This window comes from Protobothrops mucrosquamatus, unplaced genomic scaffold (genome assembly GCF_001527695.2).
Source record: "Protobothrops mucrosquamatus isolate PMUCROS unplaced genomic scaffold, P.Mucros_1.0 scaffold194, whole genome shotgun sequence".
NCBI classification, from domain to species: domain Eukaryota; kingdom Metazoa; phylum Chordata; class Lepidosauria; order Squamata; family Viperidae; genus Protobothrops; species Protobothrops mucrosquamatus.
The window spans coordinates 190449-204066 of NW_015386550.1; the positions used below are offsets into that span (position 1 = coordinate 190449).

The following is a 13618-nucleotide window of genomic DNA, read 5'->3' on the forward strand; positions in this document are numbered from 1 at the left end:
TGGTGTTTCTCCTAGTTACGATGGTCTTGGAAAAAGTGATGACCTGTACTCACACATACAACCATCACACCACCCCCATGGTCACTTGATTGCAGTTTGGGTGCTTGGCATCCAACTTGCATTTTCAGTTGGTTGCATCATTCTGCAGTCACACGATCATGATTTGAAATCTTTTTTGCCAATTTCTGGCAAAAAAAATGTCCATTAGGGAAGTTGCATTCACTTAATGAACATGTGATTTACTTAACAACCACCGTAAAAATTGTTGTAAAATTGAGTATGACTTATGATCTCAATGACTTAATGATGGAACTTCCAGTTCCATAAGTAAGTTGCACCTGTACCTCTCTCTGTTTGAATAAAAAAAAAATACTTAGATGACAAAGTATGTGTCTTGATTATGTGACTCTTGTGCTTGGAAAGATGTCTAACTGCACTTGAGTTTCTTGTGAATAGAAATTATATGATTGTATGATTATTTTTCCTAAGATAGAATTTGAGGAGTTTGGAATGTGCCTTTGAGCTTCAGAGGAGCATCACGTCAACCCATGATTTGCTGCTACTAATCTTCAAAGCTCAGTGTAGGACACAGTAGGACTGCATTCCTTTCTAAGTAGGAGGGGCAGACATGTATCTTCCTTCCCAAATGCACAATGTGGGGATGTTTATTGATATTAATGAATGCTATAGGAAAAAATTTCCCTTGAATCTCCTTTCTCATTGAGGTTGCTTTTATTCTTTGGCAGCCAACCATTCATTGAGTTGGTTTCCAGGATAGAGGCAACATGAAAACAGCAGTAATAGAAGGGAAAAAGGAAGCTAAGTGTTCCATGAAGGCCACAGATTAACCCCCTATGTTCTTTCTCTACAGTTTGTTTAATTGCCAAGCAATCCTTATAATCAATAAGCAATCCTTATTGTAGCAAATGTATTCTGAAGAATCTGTATTGCTGCCCTTTGTGAGTGTTTCCTTTTATGCTTTAGAGTTGTTGTACTAAGATTTATGCTTTACCTTGGAAGTCTATTTTTTCTGTAAAATACTGAAGCCTTGGATAGAACTGTATTTATATCACCTCCTTTTCTTGAGTAATAATTTCTAGTGGCTTGGAGCATACATTGATGAGCTGTGAAATATATTTTCTCCAAACTGCATTATTCTGGAAGGAGAGAGGAAACATGTTAAAAATGCTACCACATATGGGAAATATTTGTGCTTTACCATGTGCAATAGTCAAAATTACTTTCCAATCCTTTTCTTGTCCCTTTTCAACTTTGTAAATGTCCTTTGGATACCTTTTTCATCAGAGGTTTAAAACGGATAGGCCTAGACATAGAACTCACCGTGTCACACAAATTTGTAGATTTATGACTTTTAATAATTTTTAATTGTGTTTTTATTTAATCTGTCTTTAAGTATTGAGAGTTAGCTTGATACAACTCATAATGGTGGCATATTGGACTATAAAATAACATTGGGCTCTCTGGTTTGATTCTGAAAAATCAAAATTTGATTTTGACTTTGATGCCCTGTTAATTCTATTCTGAATATAGATTGGTACTTATAGTGTTTAATACACTTGAGAAGAGTATCAAAAAATAGCAAGTAAATATATTTACTTGTCTGTTATCAATGTCTGTCTCAGCAAGGGCTAGTTTTAAACATTTGTTGGTTTTTTTCATTTTTTCCTCCTTTTTCTAAAGTGGATGAAAGAAGTGATGGTTTAAATGGTATTAGCATATTAATTTTGAAAACATTGAATTAGCTCTCTTGCACTACATTTTATATATGTGTGTGTGTGTGTGTGTGCGCGTGCCATATCCGTTATCAGATGTTGGCGATCATGTTGATGATCCTGTTTTTATCAGCAACTGCATGAAAAAAGTGCTGCTGAGTTTTGTCCAAACCAGTCCCTTAGATTTTGAAGCCATGATCTTCTTCTTCTGCCTGGACCTTGTTTGCCTTCAATCTTTCCCTGGAGGATTAAATGGAGTATGCTGTATTTTTCTGGGTGTCGCATCACGTCCGAAATATTCTAACTTTCATTTAATTGTTTTGATGATTTCCCTTGGCTTTCCCAGGCGGCTTATCACCTCCTCATTTCTGATCTTGTCAACCCAGCTTATACGTAACAGCCGCCTGTAAATCCACATTTCAAATGCTGCTGGTCTCTTCAGGTGGCAGCCTGTCAGAGACCAACTCTGTACTCCATAGAGTAGGATAGAAAAAATATAACATCTGACAAGCCTGATTTTCAATCTTAGGCTTATGTCGTGACTGCAGAAGACCTTTTTCATTTTGAAGAATGCTGTTCGAGCTTTCTCTATCCTTGTCTTTACTTCAGTGGTCATGTCCCAGCTTTCATGTAAATTAGAACCGAGGTGCGTGATGCTTTCAACTTTTTCTAATGGCATTCCTTCCGAATTTATTGGTGGTAAATTAACAGGTTGTTTGCTGACGACCATGGTTAACAGGTGTTAAGCTTCAAGACGTATTTTTCAGATATTTCTGTGACTCTGTTGATGAGGAGCTGAAGGTCTTCATGCTTACTGGCAAGCAGAACTGTATTGTCAGCATATCTTAAATTGTTGATCCAAACACCGTTTACTTTGATGCCAGCATCGATGTTCTCCAGTGCCTCATTGAAAATTGACTCAGAGTAGATATTGAACAACAGTGGAGACAGAATACATCCCTGTCTGACCCCTCTTTGTATTTCTGCATCAGCTGAGTATTTTTGGCCTAGTCTCACATTTTCTACCTGATGCCATAGATTTTTTATAATTTGGATGTCTTTGTCATCTAGTCCCCCTTGTTTCAGGATTTCTAATAGTTTGCTGGGTCTTATTTTATCAAATGCTTTTTCAAAATCAATGAAGTACATGTAAACACTATGATTGACATCTCTATAACGCTGTACAAGAACTTGAATGCTGAATAGTGCATCTCGTGTACCAAGATTGTTTCTGAAACCAAATTGTATGTTACCTAGACGTTCCTGCTTTTTAAATCAAGAACAGCTTCTTACTTTGAAACTTAAGAAAATAAAATAAAAAGCAAAACTCTACCTGCTTTCTGGTTGGTTGTTTTCTGCATGTGCATATTCTTTTTCCAAGTTAGCCATGCAAATTGCTATTGATGAAAGACATGTAGAAAAAAAAGCTGAATGATAGACTCAGCATCCTTCCTCCCTTGATATGTGCAGTGTTAAACCTACAAGTTAAATATCTGTTGGGATTGTGTGGTGCTACGTGGCCTGTGGTAAGCTAGTCATAATTTCTGTTATGGATGGTGGATTAATTACATTTTAGTGACCTCTTTTGAAGTGCTTTTCAAAACTGCCTAAGGAGCTCCATCTACTTTGCAAGTATACAGGCAAATGGTTAAAGAAGTAGGTCACATTTTTGAAGTCTACTTATCCTGACAGTTTGTCTTTAAAGTGCAGTATTCGCACACTGTTTACACAGTTTCTGATGGGAAGCACAGATCTTAGGTCCTGCTATGGATACTCTTGAATTCCTGACAACACCTCCTACAAACTATGAACTGTTGTATATATTTTGCATCAATAATGGCACATGTGTTCTTGGCCTAAACAGAACATTGTTTCAGAATATTCTAAACTGACAGTCTCCTTATTAACATGTTAATTTGAAATAATACCTTGTTCGACAAATATAATATCAAGTTTATCAAGACCTGTTCTTGTAGCTAAGTTGGAATATTTATAGTAGATATTAAAGTCTCCATAAGAAGGAGAAAGGAGAAGGAGAAAAAAGAAGAAGAAATATGCTGGCTAATAATTAATAATGTTAGCTTACCATATTCCGATTGAGGGTTCTGGACTAGTTAGTCTATCTCAGTCCCATCTATCTCACAGGGTTACTTGTGCGAAAGTAGAAGGAGGAAGGAGTATTATGTAAGTTCACCATTTTGAATTCCTTATAAAGTAATAAAGGCGGAATACAAAAAAAATTAATCAATAAAAATCCCATAGATAAATTGCATACTGCATTTGAAGAGAAATTTAGATGTTATTGTAATCAGAAAGCACTAATAACTTTAGTGGCTTCTAACTACATTAGGCAGTATTAACTACATGGTAGGAAGAACAGTAGTTCAGCATTTATACAGGAGTTCTACTCCTGGCATCTTTACTTTTTCTTTCCTGAAGGAAGTCTGAAATATTTGGGATATGAGTCCATTTCATAAAATCTGATTGTTAAAGAATCTCTATAGTGATATAATATAAATGTTAGCACGTCTGCAACAATTTAGGTTTTTTTTTGTTTATACAAACAAATTTACAAAAAAAATCACATGCTTATGTAGAAAAGTATTTTATGCAGCATATCTGGAATAGAAAATGAGCAAGCATAGAAAAAGTAAAAGAGAAAGAACTGCAGCAGTATATAAAACAATTTAATTACAAGTTTTATTAACTTTTAAACATTTTGGGGTGAATTGTAGTTGTAACTTGAGGACTACCTGTAGTTGGAAATGACTGAACAGGGGAAACCTTTACCTTTAATATTGCTAAATGCATTCAAGAGCAGCATTACTTATTTTTGACTTAGCCCTGATTTTGAAATCCATTTTGTGATTTTCTACCACCTGGGATATAATTTGCATAACCAACTTTTTAAAAATTAAATTGCAGTTAAAGGGTTTACATACCACACTAAGCCATTAACCCCTACTTACAGATCATTGTGGGTGGGCTCACCTGAGCCTTCAGCAGCAAATCAGCCTTCTTACAATTTAGCACAGCAAACTGGGCTGAACCTGTTTTTGAAAAGTGTTTTTTTCCCCCCTATAGTTAGTCCTCACTTGGTGACCAGAATTGGGACCAGCAACTGCATTGTTAACCATCACGGTTGCCATGTAGAAAATCATCTGACTGCAACAAACTTACAACAAACTTTCTATTTGGTTATTAAATGAATCATTTAATTGTTGTTTAGTGCAGCAGTTGCACTAAACAATTTTACTTCTGCATTCTCCATTAATTGCTTTTTGGGAGCTGATTGTAAAGCACACGAACAGTGATCTCATGCTGCAGGATGCTATGCTGGTCATAAATGCAAGGATTGGTCACAAAGCTGTTTTTTTTTTACAACTTTGTAACTACAAATGGTTGCTAAATGAACAGTTGCTAAATGGGGGAATGCGTAAGTGAGAATACAGAATATTATCACTTACAGAATAACAGATGGAAGGGATCTTGGAGGTCTTCTAGTCCAATTCCCTGCTCAAGCAACAGACCCTATGCAATTTCAGACAAATATCTGTTTAATTTCTTCTTAAATACCTCCAGTGATAGAGCACCCACAACTTCTAGAGGCAAGCCATTCTACTGGTCAATTGTTCTCATTGTCAGGAAGCCTCTCCTTAGTTCTAGGTTGGATCTCTCCTTAGTGAGTTTCCATCCGTTAGTTCTTGTCCTGCTCACAGGTGCTTTGGAGAGTAGATTGACTCCATCATCTCTGTGACAGCCCCTCAAATATTGACTGCTATCATGTCATCCCTAATCTCTCTTTATTAGACTAAACATACCCAGTTCCTGTAACCATTCATCATATGTTTTAGCCTTCAGCCCTCTTTGTTGCTCTTCTCTGCACCCTTTCTAGAGTCTCAACCTCATTATGGTGACCAAAATTGTTGCAGTATTCCAAGTGAGGTTTTACCAAAGCAGTACCTAAAGTGGCACTAACACTTCATGTGTCCATATTATCCCTTGTTGATGTAGCCTAGGACTGTGTTGATATTTTTGGCAGCTGCAGCACACTGCTAGCTCATATTTAAGTAGTGATCTATTAGGACTCCTAGAACCTTGAGGTATCCCACTGCATACTTTACATCTGGTGGTGATGCTGTCTATCCTGCATTTTTCTATTTTATCAAGAAGTAAGTTGATAAGTGGTCTTGTTTGTCAAGTGCCTTATTGAAGTCTAAGTGTACTATGTGCACAGTATTTCACTGATCCACTAATTTAGTCATTTTGTCAAAGAATGCAATAAGATTTATCTGACATCTGTTTTTGATAAACCCATGTTGGCTTCTAGTAATAGTTTTGCTTGTTTCTAGGTATTCACAGATTTGTTGCTTGATTATTATTTCCAGGATCTTCCCAGGTCTTGATGTCAGGCTGATTGGTCTTTAGTTTCCTGGATCAATTCCCCCCCCCCCCTTTTTGAAGTTGGGAAACCATATCAACTCTTTTCCAGTCTAGTGATAGTTCCCCCGTTCTCCAGGATCTTTGAAAGATATGGTTCAGTGGTTCTGAGAACATGTCTGTCGGCTCTTTCAGAATTCTGGGATAGAATCCATCTGGGCCTGGGGATTTCAACTCAATTTGAGTGGATAGGTGTTATCTTTATATGTGTAAACATTTTGGGGAGAATGTGTGTAGGGAGAATTTTCAATTCCGAAGATTTTGAAATAATACAGTATGACGTCTTCACATAAGTATTGCTTTAAAGTGGCTCTGAATTTAACTACGTTGAGGTAATGCTTTATCTTCTTTTTCTTATGCAACACTACAATCACCAAGACTGGCCACTTTGACTAGATTGTTATAGGTTTTATGGATTCAGGTCATACAGTTCCTTGACACGGCTTATTGAAAGCAACACAGTTATTGGGAAAAGTTTTCAAATATCACAAGTATGAATAAATGATCAAATTCTTCTGAAATGTAGCATTGCTGGTTAAACCAGGGGTTGGCAACCTTAAACACTCAAAGAGCCACTTGGACCCGTTTCCCAGAGAAAAGAAAACACTGGGAGCCGCAAAATGCACGCGCACAAGGGGGGGAAAACTTGATTAAAGAGTTTAATTAAAAAGAAATAGAGGCTGCTGTGCATGAGTTCTCTCTCCCCCTCTCCCTCCCTCCCTCCCTCCCTCTCCCTCTCTTTTTCTCCCTCTCTCTCTCTCCCTCTCCCTCTCTCTCCCTCCGATCTTCTGCTCACCTGGCAAGCTGGCTTCAAACTGTTCTCCGACAAGCTGACACACATTCTTATTGGGCTGGCTCTCTCCTGCCCTTGGTCTGCCAGTCCTCTTCCCCCACTCAGTGAGTGAGTGAGAGAGAGAGAGAGAGAGATATGCTGCTTTCTGCTGCTTTCTGTTTTCTGCTGCTTCCTGCTGAGACGCAGCAAAGGCAGGAGCCCCACCCAATAAGCTTGTCAGCTTGTCCAAAAACAGCGTGAGACCACTCTCTTTTTTACACATACACACACAAGAGAGAGAGAGAGAGAGAAGGGAAGGGAAGGGAAGTGCAAGTGCCTCTGTCTTTGTCTGTCTCTCTGCAAATGGCGGAGGAGGCTGGGAGCCGTAGGAGAAGGCTCAAAAAGCCACAAGTGGCTCCGGAGCCGCGGGTTGCCGACCCTTGGGTTAAACTATAGAGTACTGCATTTTAAGGTATTGATAGTGGATGAGCCATGTCTTTTACCATAATACCAAATTTATGTTTTAGATTTTGCTTAATACTTCTTATACGTAGTAATACTGAGTGGATTTTTGAAGTTCTTGCTAATATTGAAGCAGGGTGGAGGATGGAAACAGGTTAACAACAGATATGCATAGATAGTCCTTGTTTAGCACTGCCTATTTAGTGATTGCTTACAGTTACAACAGTGATGAAAAAGTAATTACATGAGAAATCCTCGCATTTACAACCTTTACAGGTTTATAAAGCAAAGGAAAGCTGAAGTAAAATTATAAGCCCAGTTGCAGTTTCACTTAGTGACTACACTACTTCGTTTTACTGCTGAATTGCCAGTTCCAATTGTGGTTGCTAAACTAAAATTGTTTATGGGCATAACTTGTAATCTTTCATTAAATTCTAGATGTTATTCCTCTTTATTGTAAATGGGCAAGAAGCTACATCATATATAATATCTTTCAGTGTTTAATTAAAATCCTGAATAGGGCAATTCATAAACTTTTTGATATGCAAGTAACCCTGATTCTTTTTCAGGAGGATCTGGCATACATGTTTATTAGTTCCTGCTGTGAAGCAGTTAAAGCTGTTGACAAATGGATCTTATTCTCATACATCCTCATCTCACACAAATTTTAAGATTAGACAAAGTAATGAGCTAAGTAGTCTAACATCTGGATATATACTCCAGAGTTAAGGTAGAGTACTGACTGAAGTTTTCTGTTGCCATATTCCAAAATAATATTTGTGAAACAGTTTTTTGAAAAATAATATATTTTCTTTACTTCATTATACGCTGCTAAATAATTCTACTTAAAATGATATTTCTTTTTCTTCTTTTTTAATATATATATAGCTGCCAAATTTTAAAGTGTTGAGTCATTCCCCAATGTCTGATGCCTCCATCACCTTTGAATGCAAGCCACAGACCCCTTTTGATGGAAGTCCAGATCAGGAAGATTTGAGTGACTTGGTGACAATCTCTGACTTGGCCAGTGTGAGCCTGGCCCATAAGGACCATCAAAATGTGCTATCTGTGGAGGTACCCAGTGAGATTGTGCAGAATATGATAACCTGCCATAATGGGATGCAGGACGATGGGGGTGGGGGTACTGGGGTAAAAAAGAAACGAAAGAAAAAAGAGCTGGGGCAGCAAGAGATGGGCAATGAGAGAGAAGTAAAACCAAAGAGGAAAAGAGAACCTAAGGAACCAAAAGATCCCCAAAAGCCCAAGGAGCCCAAAAAGCCCAAGGAACCCAAGGAGCCCAAGCAGGAAGGGGCTAAGAAACCCAGGAAGCCTCGGGAGCCTAAAGTCCCAAAGGAGTCCAAAGAGAAGAAGAACATCTTAGAGACTTCCTCCAAAGCCAAGCCCAAGAAATCCAGGTTGGTATGGCTCTGAATGCTTTTTTGTGTCTAATTGCTCATTTAGCTGCTTATCTGGCAGTAGTTTTGTTCTAGTGGACTTTGAGCATGACGAGTCTTTACTGGTATACTGTAGCTGAGTTTATCCTAGAAGAGCATTAGTGCAACATCCTTGAATTAAGCTTGTCAAGGAAATTATCTTGGTGCATTTTTCTGTTCCTTTGGAAGAGTTTCCAAAATTCCAGTGCCTGGGGAAATTCTTCCAGAGGATAATTGAATAGAGAAACTCTTCCACTGTACATACATCTACACATATAAATAAGGAACCTTTTGAAATACAGTAGATAGGAGTGATAATGCAAAGTTACAAGGTTATTTCATGCATTTTCATGTTATATTACTATACTGCTAGAAAATATATTTGCAGTGCGTGTTGCAGGATCTGACTATTAGAAGCATATGGATACTGTTCACAAAATTCATAGATACTACCACAATTAATTGTTATTAATTTGGAATCATATAACTGCCTTTTTGATGTAGCTGTTAAAGCTCCTTTTATGTTTTTCTCTCTGTGAGGGAAATTAAATGGAATTTTAATGGAATTATAGTACCTGTTTTCCATTTCATTTTCTCTGTTGCTCATTGTAGTTAATCACAGTGCTATGGAAATTGCTTGTTGATGATCAGTTGGGAAAAAAAATCTAATCGGCTTTGCCCATGGATGTCCATGGGGGGCAAGGGATATAATCATGTGCGTGGTGATGTTAGCATGCAAATGCCACGGTTTAATTGTACGAGAGCGCAATGCACAAGTACATAAAATACCATATGCATGATGATATATTCCATGATTAGCATCATCATGGATATCTGTGGCTGTACCTTAAACTGTAAGATTGCCCATGCATAGCATGTTCTACTAGAGAGCAGGTCCTAACCTCTGTACATATAAAAGTGATCTAATTCTATTTTGGTTGACTTGGCAGTAATATCTTGTGTTGAATATCACATACAAGGGTTTGAACAGAATAAATAAATAAAATTCTATGTGTGATCAGTAACTGGATTCACTAAAGCTTGCTTTTCTGTGAGATCCTTTTGCATAATGACTTGAAAGTCTAAGTGGGACACGAATATTAGCCTATTTGTCCAACATTATTCCCTTATCAAATTTGGTAAAAATTGAATAAAACAGATTGTTGCCCTACAGTTACTTGATGACAGAAGCAGAGATAAAACCCAGTTTCCCAATGTTGCTGTGAAGCAATTCCTTTTAAAATGTTTCACAAAGTTCCAAAATGATATGAACCTCCTTTATGTTTTTAGTGGTATTAAGCCATGATGGAGAAAAGTTTACACCTTCGTGTTACATTTCTGGATATGTAAACTGGTTGTTTATTTATGAAGGAGTTGCTGATTTTGAGAGAAATTCAGATAACTCATAGTTTTATATTTCAAACCTTTGCTGCTTGGTCTTCCTTTTACTGACTGTAGATATTGGCAGTGCTGATAACTTGTTTCACTTACATTGTTTGTATGATTAAAATTAAAATATGCTTGATTTGACAAGGATTACTAATTTGCGTTATGTAAAATGTTAAGCCTCATAAGCATGTGTACAGGTATTTCTTGTAACAGTATTAGTGGGTATCACTTAAATGAAAAAAATGTTATCTCCTGTTCTGCAGTATCCAGAAGCTGATAATAGTTACTTTTATAGGACAGTTTTTATAGAAATTCAGCAGATTTTATATAAAAGAAAAATCATGAGAGTGGAATTGAAAGAGGTTTGATAGCACACAGCGTAGGTTTAAGTATGAAACTAAAGCATAGCAGCTGTGTAACATTCCTGAATATCAAAGAGTTTTCATGACTCTCATCTTGAAGTACATTCAGCCCAACTCAATTGGAGAAGCCAGCTAGATTAGTTGGGTCAGGAAATATTAGGCTGAACCTATAAGGCTCTACATACATCTCTGTGCTAAACCAATTGATACTGGCATCAATCTGGAGAAATTTAACTGAGCAGCAATTCAAACCAAAGGACAGTATTTTAAAATCTTGGGTAAGGAGCAGAACTGAAAAAAAGTAAACGGTTCTGGAAGAAGCAAAATATTGGAATTTGTTTCGATCTTTATTACAGCATTTTCTTCACGGAGCTCTCCAGATTGCTGTATCAGTGGCCTTTCCTTGCTATGAGGCCCTCTTGTCTTCTTACTAAGATCAGAACAGCACCACGTTATAAATACCATCTGAAGTTTATGGAAAACAAAGAGACTTTGGTTAATCTTGAAGAGGCTGTGTGAAAGAAAGATGCTCAGCCACATATATTTATAATGGTTTCTCTTCTAGCCATATGAAAAGATAATAAGAATGTTAAAAAAATCTTATTGTACTAGGTAATTAAATGCTTGTCAATGAGCCTTAAGATTGCTGCAAACTGTCCTTCTGATGTCTGTGGCCAATTTGCTGGTAACAAACTGATCACTGTTGCTATTTCAGGATTGAGGAAGGATTCATGTCCATTCATTCCTTCACAAAATGTGTTCAAAAGTATATAGTTGAGGATTGTTCCTTCCAAAATGTCAGAGTAAAGTATATGCAAATAGAGCCATTGCTGCAAACTCTATAACCATCTGGTAATTGTGGCATAATCTCCTCTAAATCATTTCTAATCATAGTGAGCTTCAACATCTATGAATGGAATGGTTGCTAATTGTAACTACAGCACCAATGTCTGGGGACTTATTTCAAAATTGAAAGCACCAGCAGCACTGCACTTCCACAGCTTCTAATGCAATTAGAAGGATGTCATCAGTTCACACCTGCCCTAGAAAGTTACATTATGAAAGTTATTCTTTACATATTTGCAACAAATAGCAATGTTCTATAAAATTGCAGCATAAAGATCTGATGTGAAAATTATATCAAAACAGATAAATTGCCTTTTATGAAACAAGTTGCAAAACTTTACCTCAGATTAAAATGCAGGATATTAAAGATCAATTTTCTGCAATACTTGTGAGTTTTTTTATTGTTGATTTCTTCATCATTTGGTGCTAACTCTTCTGTTTCATGTTTGATATAAATGCTGGTATCAGATAACTGAAACCAAACAAATGTAAATCTGCCTACTATCTAACTGTGCTTTGCAGATATTGATGCACTAGCACAGGGGTGTCAAACTGCCGGCCCGCAGGCCGGACACGTCATCCAGAAGCTGCGCCCACCCCATTGCCGGCAATGACAAAACCGTCCCGATACGTTGTGCGATGTCACGTGATGTCACGAGTTTGACATGTTTGCACTAGCCCAATCATAGTTAAGCAAAGGATATTAGATTCTTATTTTCTTCCATTTGATATGAAAGTGGACTATGTTTTGAGTGATGTTGAAAACTAGATATTCAAAACTAGACATTCATCTGAGAAGCACTGTAGAAAACTGAACTGACATGATTATGTACTCAGGTTGTATGTACAGAAGATCCCTTTTCTTTAATACATGTTTTATGAATGAAATACTGCAAGTACAGAAGTTTATGTACTTGCAGTTGATCTCTGATCAGGAGGAGATGAAAGTTTCACCAGTTGAAGATAACATTAAGCTTGGAAGAGAAATTGATTTGACTAACATGAAGACTGAGTATAAAGAAGGGAATATTGTCACTTACAAGACAGTTACTGGAAAACTGATTGTTCAAACCATAGAGGATGAAAGGATGAAATGCCTAATGGTTGAGGCACTTGGTATAGATTCACATTGAACACTGTGAATGTTCTCTGGAACGAAAAATAGTCTTGGATGGTGACATAAAATATTGAAGATACTTTTTCAAAAAGCAACTGGATTTTGTTTTTTTTGCTTGAAAAACTAAAGGAGCTTCTTGGATAAGAAGCGAAACATCTTCAAGCAAGAAACAAAAAAACAAAAAACAAAATCCAGTTGCCTTTTGAAAAAGCACCTTTGGGACAACCATGACTGAAAATCTTCATATATAAAATATTGAAGCTTTTTACAATTAGAGAGGATTCCTTGCATTTCCGTTTTCTGAAGATTTCAATTACACATTATGCTTCCAATCTGTAAATTGATTGCATATATTTAGAGCTTATTTGTAAATGTGTAAATATATACCTCAGAGAATCAGTATTGTCTCAGACTTCTCACAGCAGCTAATACGGAGCTGCTACTGTATATGAAGCCACTACAAGGCATTCCTTTTTAACTTGCTAAATCCACATCCATGTAAATTCTAACCAAACCAGCCAATTTTCATACCACTGATGAGTTTTTAGGTTCCACAGCCCTGGGCCTGACATTCTGAGAAAAACAACAAGGGGTTCATTCAGTGTGGCTACAAAATAGTAGACTGTTGGCAGCAGTTTGTGAGTAACCTCTTCCCAGACCATCATCCATTGTATTCAGAGTGTGTGAAAACTAATATTCCCAGTTTTTTCCAAAGAACATCAAATATGACAACAAAGAAATAGAGCAACAATGATAAAAAAATAACAATTTACAGGTGATATGCTATGGGTATGGAGTATTCAGATCATTTCAATTTGATTTAGCTACCTTTTTACAATATGCACAACTGCTAGACATATTTCTCAAAAACAAAATAGAAAAATGCTCCATAGTTAAACGCCTCCCCCCAATTAGAATTTTTATACATCTTGAGGGAAATATTATAACTAACTTTTACTTCCATTTATGACAATGGATAATGGAATCTCACTGTTAACATCAGATAATTTGTAATCCAATTAGCATAGCTCTTGTTCAATCCTAATTCTCTTTGAAGAATTCCC

At 36.9% G+C, this 13618-nt stretch overlaps 1 protein-coding gene across 1 annotated transcript in view; it reads left to right on the top strand.

The window, feature by feature from the left end:
* The window catches only part of CHD6 (chromodomain helicase DNA binding protein 6), a 134609-nt gene that overhangs the window by 54346 nt on the left and 66645 nt on the right, over positions 1 to 13618 (top strand). Inside the window, exon 5 of the mRNA XM_029283703.1 lies at positions 8296 to 8822. Coding sequence (XP_029139536.1) covers positions 8296 to 8822 — 527 coding nt within the window. The remainder of the gene's footprint in view (positions 1 to 8295; positions 8823 to 13618) is intronic.